At 38.2% G+C, this 10,719-nt stretch overlaps 1 protein-coding gene across 1 annotated transcript in view; it reads left to right on the top strand.

Moving 5' to 3' along the window:
• The first annotated feature begins 4,578 nt into the window (after nt 1–4,578).
• The window catches only part of EIF5B (eukaryotic translation initiation factor 5B), a 40,609-nt gene continuing 34,468 nt past the window's right edge, over nt 4,579–10,719 (top strand). Inside the window, exons 1-5 of the mRNA XM_011969606.1 lie at nt 4,579–4,755; nt 4,858–4,942; nt 5,541–6,213; nt 8,409–8,626; nt 9,020–9,170. Of these exons, the coding sequence (XP_011824996.1) occupies nt 5,691–6,213; nt 8,409–8,626; nt 9,020–9,170 (892 nt within the window). The 5' untranslated portion in view covers nt 4,579–4,755; nt 4,858–4,942; nt 5,541–5,690. The remainder of the gene's footprint in view (nt 4,756–4,857; nt 4,943–5,540; nt 6,214–8,408; nt 8,627–9,019; nt 9,171–10,719) is intronic.

The following is a 10,719-nucleotide window of genomic DNA, read 5'->3' as shown; positions in this document are numbered from 1 at the left end:
GAGGGTGAGGTTCATTGTTTTGTGACAGATAGGTGTCCATTTGCTCTAGCACTGTTAAAGAGGCTGTCTTCTGCTTTTGCACCTTTGTCAAAAATTAATTGGTTGTACTTTTTTTTTCTCGAGACAGTGTCTCCCTCTGTCACCCAGGCCGGAGTGCAGTGGTGCTATCTCAGCTCACTGCAACTTCTGCCTCCCAGGTTCAAGAGATTCTCCTGCCTCAGCCTCCTGAGTAGCTGGGATTACAGGCGCCCACCGCCACACCTAGCTACTTTTTGTATTTTTTAGTAGAGACGGGGTTTTACCATGTTGGCCAGGCCAGTCTCGAACTCCTGACCTCAAGTGATCCGCCCGTCTCGGCCTCCCAAAGTGCTGGGATTACAGGCTTGAGGCACCGCGCCTGGCCCTTTGCTCAGTTTTTTAAAAATAAACTTTAATTTGTAGAAGTTTTAGATTGTGAAGACAATACAGAGTCTCCATATGCCCCACACCTAGTTTCCTCTGTTATTACTATATTAGCATGGTACACTTGTTTCAATCAAAGAGCCAATATTATTAAGTGAAGTGTATACTTTGTGTAGATTTCTTTAGTTTTTCTCTACTGTCCTGTATCTGTTCCAGGATCCTATACAGGATACCACATTACATTTAGTAGTCATTTATCCTTAGGTTTGTCTTATCTGTGATAGTTTCTCAGATTTCATTATATCACTGATGTCGATGTTGATCACTTGGCTGTGTTTGTCAGATTTCTGCATTATAATGTTACTTTTTTTTCTCTTTCTATATTGTATTCTTTGGAATGAAATCACTGTACACAGCTCATTGTTTAGGAGTGGAAAATTATGTTCCACTTCCTTGAGGATGGAATTATGCATAATTTAGTTTTTTTCTGCACACGTTTGTCTCTTCCCCATTTACTTACTTAATCATTTCTCTCTAATAGTATGACTAGTGGAATTATTTCATATTTAGGTTATAATTTAATATTGTTATTTAATTTGTTCTTCTAATTAATTAACATATTAATTTGTTGCTCCCATTGCCCATTGGGAGCTCTTTCAGTTGGCTCATGTGTCCCTTTGTCATAGACTCAACATTGTGTGTGTCTTTGTGTGTTTTAGCATTTTCTTATTTGTGTTTGTTTTTTGTTTTAAAATCATTTCCTTGCTTCCTACCATTACACAGTGCTCTAGGCTTATTTTGTCTATGTCTAGCCCCTGCCCTAGAATCAGCCATTTTGCTTTCTTACCAGGAATTGGTATTGTCAGTTTCTTGGATTTTAGCAACTCTGATAGGTAAATACCACTATCTCTTTGTTTTAATTTGCATTTCCCCAGTGACAAATGATGATGAATATTTTTAATCTACTCCCCCTGCCCCTAATTTGACAAGGTGACTGCCCATATTTTAATTGGGTTGTTACTGTTGAGTTTTAAGAGTTCTCTGTGTATTTTGGATACAGATCTTTCAGCTAGTAGTGCTTTGCAAATGTTTCTTTCAGTCTGTGGTTAGTGTTTTTATTGTAATACTAGTATCCTCCTCAGAGCTCTATTTCTGGGCTATCTGGTCTGTTGCCTTGATCTATGTGTCTCTTCTTTCACCAGTACTACACTGTCTTGATAGTAGCTTTATAATAAATCTTAAAATTGAGTAATGAGTCTTGCAGCTTTTTTCTTCAGTATTATGCTGACTTATGCTAAGTCTTTTGCCTTTGTATGTAAACTGTAGGAATTTCATAGCTATGTTTGAAGTTTTCAAGCAGGTAATACACTAGATTATTTCCCATTTTCTAGGAAGGCAGTAGAATCTGCTGTTAAAATTTGGGCTTGAATTCTTGGTATGCTACTTTGTAGCTGGGTGGCCTTTGAAAAATTACCATCTTTAAGAATAGTTTTATGGAATTGTTATGAATATTAAGTGTCAGTATATATATTATGTCTAGGCATTAGTCAGCACAATGCCTAAATATAAGCATATTACAAAACTGTTCATCTTATATTGTTAGCTACAAGAAGCCTTTCAGACTTAATAATGTACAAATGTAGTCCTATACACTGTTATCCTAGAGATGTTTATTGATGAATTCTCCAGAAATATAGCTAATCACAAGAAGATTCTTGAAGCTATTTTGATGAGATGAATACAGTTTGGGTGAGGGCAGATTAATTTTTGGAAATGAGATGCCAAACTTCAACCTTCTCTTCTCACACAGTTGTCAGAAGCTGCTGTAGTGTGAAATGTTGCCAGAGATGCCTTGGGGGATACTCCTGGGAGATGCTAGGGCAGATTTAGGTTCTTGTTACCTGATGGGACCTGAGAATTGTCCTTGATTCTTCCTTAGGACTCCTTTCTATATACATCCTGTTGATCACTTAAGTGTTGTTGATTTGATTCCCTTAATATTTATCTAACTGATTTACATCTTGCCTGCCACTGGGCAAGTCTAGGTGCTCATTGTTTCTCCTTACACTTACTACAAAAGCTTCCTAACTGGTCTCCTTGCTTCCTGACTAGTCAGGATTCAGCCCTGCCATTCATACCAGAGGTAGCATTCTAAAATGCTTTTTTTTTTTTTTTTTTTTTTTAAAAACAGGGTTTTACTCAGTGGCACAATTCTAGCTTACTGTAGCCTCAACCTCCTGGGCTCAGGTGATCTTCCCACCTCAGCCTCCCAAGTAGCTGGGACAAGAGGCATGCGCCACCATGCCTGGCTAAGTTTTATATTTTTTTAGAGACAGGGTTTCACAGTGTGGGCCAGGCTGGTCTCGAACTCCTGGGCTGAAGTGATCTGCCTGCCTCGGCCTCCCACAGTGCTGGGATTACAGGTGTGAGACACTGCGTCCAGCCCTAAAATGCAAATTGGATTATGTCAGCAGAAGTAAGACATCTGGCTATGGAATCAGACTTCCTGGATTTAAATCCCACATCTCTGACTCGTGTGATCCTGGGCAGATTCTCTGTGCTTCAGTTACTAGTTACTTCGTTTATGAAGGAAGAAGAGTGACAGTGTTCAGATCTGGTGCACAATCACCTGAAAATAATGTTGCTAAAAATATACTGCCTGGCTTCCCCCTCAGTTTCTGTTTCCCTATATCTTTGGTGGGATCAAGAAATACATAATGCTCAAACATTTCTTAGGTGGTTCAGATGTCTTTTGTGAGCCCTCTTGAGGCATAACACACCTTGTTGCCTTTAGCTTTTGGACTTAACTGTGTCTGGTACGTGTACCCCTTTAGCTAAGAATAAGATGCCTCTGACTTTCCCATTCTAGATTTGGTACTGTAGGAAGTCCCTACCACTGCAGCAGATCAGTGTCAAATTATCTAAAATATAGGAAGAAAAGGAGCACATTTCAGTTCTGGCCAACTATTTATAAAAGCATTACGTTCTTTTACTTCAAGGCATTTAACATTTTGCAATTTGTGCTTTACTGGTTTGCTGTCTGTCTTCCCTATTAAGCTCCTTAAGGCTAAATTCTATATCCTCAATGTCTTGTCATATAATCTTTTAATTATATTTATAATATAGTTGGAAGTTACTTCTCTTTAGAAATTTTCTTTACTGAGGCTGGGTGCAGTGGCTCACCCTGGGTGCAGCACTTTGGGAGGCTGAGGGTGGCAGATCACAAGGTCAGGAGTAAAAAAAAAAGCCGGGCATGGCGGCGGGCTTCTGTAATCCCAGCTACTCAGGAGGCTGAGACAGGAGAATCACTTGAACCTGGGAGGTGGAGGTTGCAGTGAACCAAGATCACGCCACTGCACTCCAGCCTAGGTGACAGAGTGAGACTCTGTCTCAAAAAAAAAAAAAAAAAAACAAGAAAAAAAATTTTTTTCTTTGCTGAAATAAAGCATCTCTTTACAAGACGTCCATTATAAAGGCCACGTTACATGAGTTGTTTTCTTACTGTGCCATTCATTTGGATTCATCTACCTTTGCTACTTGTACATTTTAGACTGGGCCGCCTTCATTTTCTGTAGGTTTTAGCTGGAACTTAATTTGGTTTACTCCAAGTAATGTTGGTAGGTGAGGACATTGTTGGATGGATCCAGAAATGAAACCAGATGCGAACAGGTTTCGTTCTGGATTTTTGGTTAAGTATTTTATTTAGTGGATCATTCCTAATTCATTTAGATTTGAACATGTAGTTATGTTTTTCTCAGGACATTCAGTCCTTGTGCATTTTAGTTTCCCCATTGGTAAAATGAGATTACAGGCTAGATGACTGATCTCTAAACTTCCTTCCAACTCTGAAATTTTTGCTATTCCAAGTAAAAATGCACAGGGGTCCAAATATTTAGGTGTTGTTACTGATAGTTGAGAAATAAGACTTGTTTTATGTTTTAAGATCTCTCCATTTTATAAATAACTTCATTCAGACACACAAAAAACCTTTGGAGCGTTTCATTATCACTCTCCCTTATTTGAGTGTAATCCAGAAACTTCATTGAGGCAGATGTAGGGAGGCTGATAAGTAGATGTAGCTTGTGCTGTTATGAAAGAACTTGCCAAATGATTTTTCTCACTGTGCTGCTAATGCATGAAAAAGGTCAAAATGATAAAATTTTCTATGTGAATGAATGATTATTTTACCTTTGAGTAACATTTAGGACGTCTTTGTTTTCATTTAAGTGCCAAGGATGACATTGATCTTGATGCCTTGGCTGCAGAAATAGAAGGAGCTGGTGCTGCCAAAGAACAGGAGCCTCAAAAGTCAAAAGGGAAAAAGAAAAAAGAGAAAAAAAAGCAGGATTTTGAGTAAGTATATTTTAAATATATTTGATTTTTATTTGTTTTGGTACTGAATTCACTTAATATAACTATACCAGTGCTTCACAATGTATTTTAATCCTTTTCTAGTGAAGATGATATCCTGAAAGAACTGGAAGAATTGTCTTTGGAAGCTCAAGGCATCAAAGCTGACAGAGAAACTGTTGCAGTGAAGGTGAAAGACCTTTGTTACCTATTCGTGTTTCATACTGTATTCTTCTTAATGTTGGTTTGGGGAGTTACATTTGGAAACTTTTGAGCAGTGTACAATATGTTATTTAAAAGCTTCTGTGAAATCTGATGCCAAAGGGAAAAAAAAATAGGAATGTAAAGGTATTTTGTGGTATATTGTTTATTCATAAAATTGGTACATTTGGAGATATGATGTAATCACTCATCTCCACCTTCAGTTTTCTCTGTTGTTTCTTTTTCATCCTTCGAATTTGGATAAGCCTCAGAGTAATGGGAAAATGATAAATATTTTTTCTTCTTTCAACTTGTCCCTTAGGCTTTGTAAAGTTAGTAAATGTGGAGTGGTGATTAGTGCCTGTTTCAAGAGGCCCTAGATTCTGAAATTTGCAATGAATGCGAAATGTGTCTGAGGCCAAGGCCAACCTCTCGTGCTTGTTTGAATTTTATATTCCTATGAAAAAGACTTTGAAAAAGATTTTGAAATCATTTGAGATTTAAAAAAAATGCTTAGTTAATGAAGCACATGACTCTGGTCTCAAATGTAATTCTGTTAATCTTTTCTAACAATGGAAATTTTTTAGCCAACAGAAAACAATGAAGAGGAATTCACCTCAAAAGATAAAAAAAAGAAAGGACAGAAGGGCAAAAAACAGAGTTTTGATGATAATGATAGCGAAGAATTGGAAGATAAAGATTCAAAATCAAAAAAGACTGCAAAACCAAAAGTGGAAATGTACTCTGGGAGTGATGATGATGATGATTTTAACAAACTTCCTAAAAAAGCTAAAGGGAAAGCTCAAAAATCAAATAAGAAGTGGGATGGGTCAGAAGAGGATGAGGATAACAGTAAAAAAGTTAAAGAGCGTTCAAGAGTAAATTCTTCTGGTGAAAGTGGTGATGAATCAGATGAGTTTTTGCAATCTAGAAAAGGACAGAAAAAAAATCAAAAAAACAAGCCAGGTCCTAACATAGAGAGTGGGAATGAAGATGATGACTCCTCCTTCAAAATTAAGACAGTGGCCCAAAAGAAGGCAGAAAAGAAGGAGCGCGAGAGAAAAAAGCGAGATGAAGAAAAAGCGAAACTGCGGAAGCTGAAAGAAAAAGAAGAGTTAGAAACAGGTAAAAAGGATCTGAGTAAACAAAAGGAATCTCAAAGGAAATCTGAAGAAGAAACTGTCAAATCCAAAGTGACTCTTGATACTGGAGTAATCCCTGCCTCTGAAGAGAAAGCAGAGACTCCCACAGCTGCAGAAGGTTGGTTAATGCTTTAGAGGAAAGAGCAACGGGCTTTTGATTCACAGTATAAGTTGTCATCATTATGCCCCAAGGTCATTTTGTTATTTGTCCATGGGTATAAAGGCACTTTATTGTAAGGAGCCATCTAAAAAATTACATCTAAGTATTTTACTTGATTTGCATTGTTAATCCTTTACATATATAGTATAAATATCTTTCAGATTATTTATGTACAGACTGGAATTTTTATAGAATTTCATTATGAAAACTCTTTTTTTGCTGTTGAAGACTATAGAAGTTACTTAATGAAAAATTTGTTCTTTCTGATAAGTCAGTGTCAGATAATATTTGAATTCTTTCCTGTCTTTAAAAACCTAGTTCAAGGGCCGGACGCAGTGGCTCACGCCTGTAATCCCAGCACTTTGGGAGGCTGAGACGGGCGGATCACGAGGTCAGGAGATCGAGACCATCCTGGCTAACACGGTGAAACCCCGTCTCTACTAAAAAAAAAACAAAAAACTAGCCGGGCGAGGTGGCGGGCGCCTGTAGTCCCAGCTACTCGGGAGGCTGAGGCAGGAGAATGGCGTGAACCCGGGAGGCAGAGCTTGCAGTGAGCTGAGATCCGGCTACTGCACTCCCGCCTGGGAGACAGAGCGAGACTCCGTCTCAAAAAAAAAAAAAAAAAACAAACCTAGTTCAATTTATGAAATTCACAAATAAATGTTTTCATGAAGTTGCTAATATTTTCTGCTGCACTTAAAACTCAACATGCTAAAGTTAATGTCTTTTAAGCAATAATGAGCCATTTTTTTTAAACAACCAATTATAAAAGTTCTAGCTAATTTCTTCCTCTTACTTAGAATGAAAATAGCTAAAGATCAGTTGGTTTGCATGGCCATACTATATTCTTAAAAACAGTAGTTTTTCGGCCGGGTGCGGTGGCTCACGCCTGTAATCCCAGCACTTTGGGAGGCTGAGGTGGGTGGATCACGGGGTCAGGAGATTGAGACCATCCTGGCTAACACGGTGAAACCCCGTCTCTACTAAAAATACAAAAATTAGCCAGGCGTGGTGGCGGCACCTGCAGTCACAGCTACTCGGGAGGCTGAGGCAGGAGAATGGCGTGAACCCGGGAGGCGGAGCTTGCAGTGAGCAGAGATCACGCCACTGCACTGCAGCCTGGGCGGCAGAGTGAGACTCCATTTCAAAAAAAATAGTAGTTTTTCTTTTGACTGGACAACTTTTAATGGGAAAAATGACACAACTTTTCTTTCTCTTTCTCTGTCTCTCTCTCTGTCTCTTTCTCACTTTCTCTCTCTCTTTCTCTCTTTCTTTTCTTTCTTTTCTTTCTTTGACGGAATTTCACTCTTGTTGCCCAGGCTGGAGTGCAATGACGCGATCTCAGCTCACTGCAACGTCCTCTTCCCAGGTTCAACTGTCTCAGCCTCCCAGGTAGCTGGGATTACAGGTGCCCGCCACCATGCCCAGCTAATTTTTGTATTTTTAGTAGAAATGGGGTTTCGTCATGTTGGCCAGGCTGGTCGCGAACTCCTGACCTCAAGGCGATCCACATGCCTCAGCCTCCCAAAGTGTTGGGATTACAGGCGTGAGCCACTGTGCCCGGCAACTTTCTTAAATGCTAAGATTTTTATTATCTGGGTATCTTTGAGGAGGAACACCATGAAAGTGCCTTCATAGCTTTTAATTCTTTAGAGTTCTGGGAGTATAACTACCTATATTTTTGTATTTTATCCTACTAATATCCCCCTAAAGTAGACATCATTCTCATTATCTCCATCTTGTAGAAGTGAAATTAGCTACAGAACTTAGGTGGGTGTTAGTTCATTCTGATTGTTAGAACTTCATATAGGCATCTGTTGGATACCAGCCACTCAGGTACCATGGATTAAGAGATACATTAAGTACAGGATTGCCCTTTTACTGCTGACAGTATCCTTCTGTCTTACTGTATTCCTCGGGACGTCTGAGACCAACACCAGCATTGCAGACTTCTCAGGAGGCCATCTGTGAGTTATTCTGAGCTATTCTAGTTACCGAAGTGCTCAGGATACCTTGATGCCTAGGGAACTTAGCCTGCTGCTGGCATCAGCCTTGGCCCATTATGGTCCTTAAATTATGATTGGGTTTTGCTCATCATCACCACAGGGATTGTTTTTTCATTTCAATGCTTTGCCTTTATTCTTTTTTGGTAGATGACAATGAAGGAGACAAAAAGAAGAAAGATAAGAAGAAAAAGAAAGGAGAAAAGGAAGACAAAGAGAAAGAGAAGAAAAAAGGACCTAGCAAAGCCACTGTTAAAGCTATGCAAGAAGCTCTGGCTAAGCTTAAAGAGGAAGAAGAAAGACAGAAGAGAGAAGAGGAAGAACGTATAAAACGACTTGAAGAATTAGAAGCCAAGCGGAAAGAAGAGGTATGTTTTCATGAAGTTGGTAACACTGATCCTGTGTTTAACTTAAAATCTATTCTCTGTAAAATATCTTTAATCTTCTCAGTCTGAGAATTTCATAGTTGCATGGTAATTCAGTTTTATTATTTTTCTGATACAAATAATAAGATGAAGAGGTACAGCACATCTTTATTTTCTCAATAATAGATTGCTTGATACATAAGTTGCTTATGTATCATTGGCAATAATCTGATATTAATTAATAATCATGTACAACATTTAAAATACTTTGATTTGGAATCTCCAAACATACTTTGCATGTGTCTCGAGATTTATTTGAAGTTTGGATTGTTTACATTTGGATTTTATAGTGTGTTAAATGAATACAGGTTTTGTCTGACATGTACTCTTTTATAGGAACGATTGGAACAAGAAAAAAGAGAAAGGAAAAAGCAAAAAGAAAAAGAAAGAAAAGAACGCTTGAAAAAAGAAGGGAAACTTTTAACTAAATCCCAGAGAGAAGCCAGAGCCAGAGCCGAAGCTACTCTTAAACTCCTACAAGCTCAGGGTGAGTGGTACTCTTCATTAACTGAACAGTCAGAGAGCTCTGCACATGCAGTTATATCCCTTAATGTACAGAAGGAGAATGGAATTTGCATCAGGACAGTTCCTATGAAAATCTGTGAAAAAGTTCAGTAAAACGTAAGGAATAGGTGATGTAATTTCATTGTTTAGGAAGATGACGTCTACACAAGGATACAAATGTATATGTAAATGATAGTATGTCTAACTGAGTTCTCCCACAAACAAGAATAGTGATAATAATAGAATGAGTCCCTGTGTACCTATCAGCCAGCTTCAACAATCAGGACCATTTGACATTCTTGTTTTGTACTTCTCCACCATTTGACATTCTTGTTTTGTACTTCTCCATCTACTTTTTATCCTGGTGTGTTTTAAAGTGAATCCCAAAAAATAAAAAAGAAGTACAGTGATTCTCGGACAGCATATTAGTTTACCCACATGACCACAGTGAAAAAGTATTCATGACCATTTTTTTTTTACCTTTTCCTTACTTTCTGACACAACAGGATATCCCAGGTTCATCTTGCATGGCCTGAGACCTGGAATCAGTTGTTTATCCAAAGAGCTTTGGTTCCTTTTAGAGGGGAATAGTGTTTAGAGATCACAACTGGGCATATAATTTATTACTTTTTTGAAAGGTAAGATGATTTAAAATAGTGTCTTTGCTCCAATGAGAAGAATATATTGGGGCCTCTCTTAAATTTCATGTTCCTATATTCCCTAGATTTTTAGATTATAGTCATTGTGGTGTTGATGCTGTAATTACAGTAATAGCTACCACTTATTGTGTGCTTGTGTGCTTGGTGTGTAACTGATGCTACAATGTGTCTGTCTTTCCCTCATAAAAATTCGTATAGCTATTTTTACTTCCATCATATAGATGAGGAAATGGTGGTTCAGAGAGTGTAAACCGCCTACCCAAGGCCACAGAACTGAAATTTAAGCTGGTCTGTGCCACTTTTTCTTACACATATGTTCAGCTAGGAGCATTAGATGTGAAGAAACCCAGTACTTAGATTTTAGAAAATTTTATTCTTAACTGAGAATATAGCTTTTTTAAAATTTTAAATGAAATTAGGTACGAACTTGAATATAGTTAGCATTCATACATCAGATTTCATCGTTGACTATTGGAGAGGCTAAAAGCACCCATGGAGAAATTGAGATGGGACCAAGCAGGGAGTAATTTGCCAGTCTCAAAAATGCTGTTTTAAGGAACAGTTAGAGTTGTAGTTATGGAAATTACAGTGTAAAATGATGGACTTTTAGCATCAGTCTTTAGCATAGGCTTGTAAGAGATGATCTCTCAAGTGGCATCTCTGACCCTGGTCTCTTCCTCTTCATAGTGTTGTCCAGTGTTTACCATCTTATTGGTTCCCTATTGTCTATTAATAAAAGTCCAAATTCCTTAGCTTCACATTCAAGGTCCCCCCCTCACAGCCCACTCACAGGAGTCATCTCATTAAAAGATCCTACGGTGTTGTTTCATCATATGTTTGGAAGATTGCTGCTTACTACATTTATTACCTAGA

Source organism: Mandrillus leucophaeus, unplaced genomic scaffold, assembly GCF_000951045.1.
Source record: "Mandrillus leucophaeus isolate KB7577 unplaced genomic scaffold, Mleu.le_1.0 Scaffold9, whole genome shotgun sequence".
In the NCBI taxonomy this organism is placed as follows: Eukaryota; Metazoa; Chordata; class Mammalia; order Primates; family Cercopithecidae; genus Mandrillus; species Mandrillus leucophaeus.
Note: the sequence above shows the minus strand (reverse complement) of the source record. Positions and strands in the feature narration are given on the sequence as shown.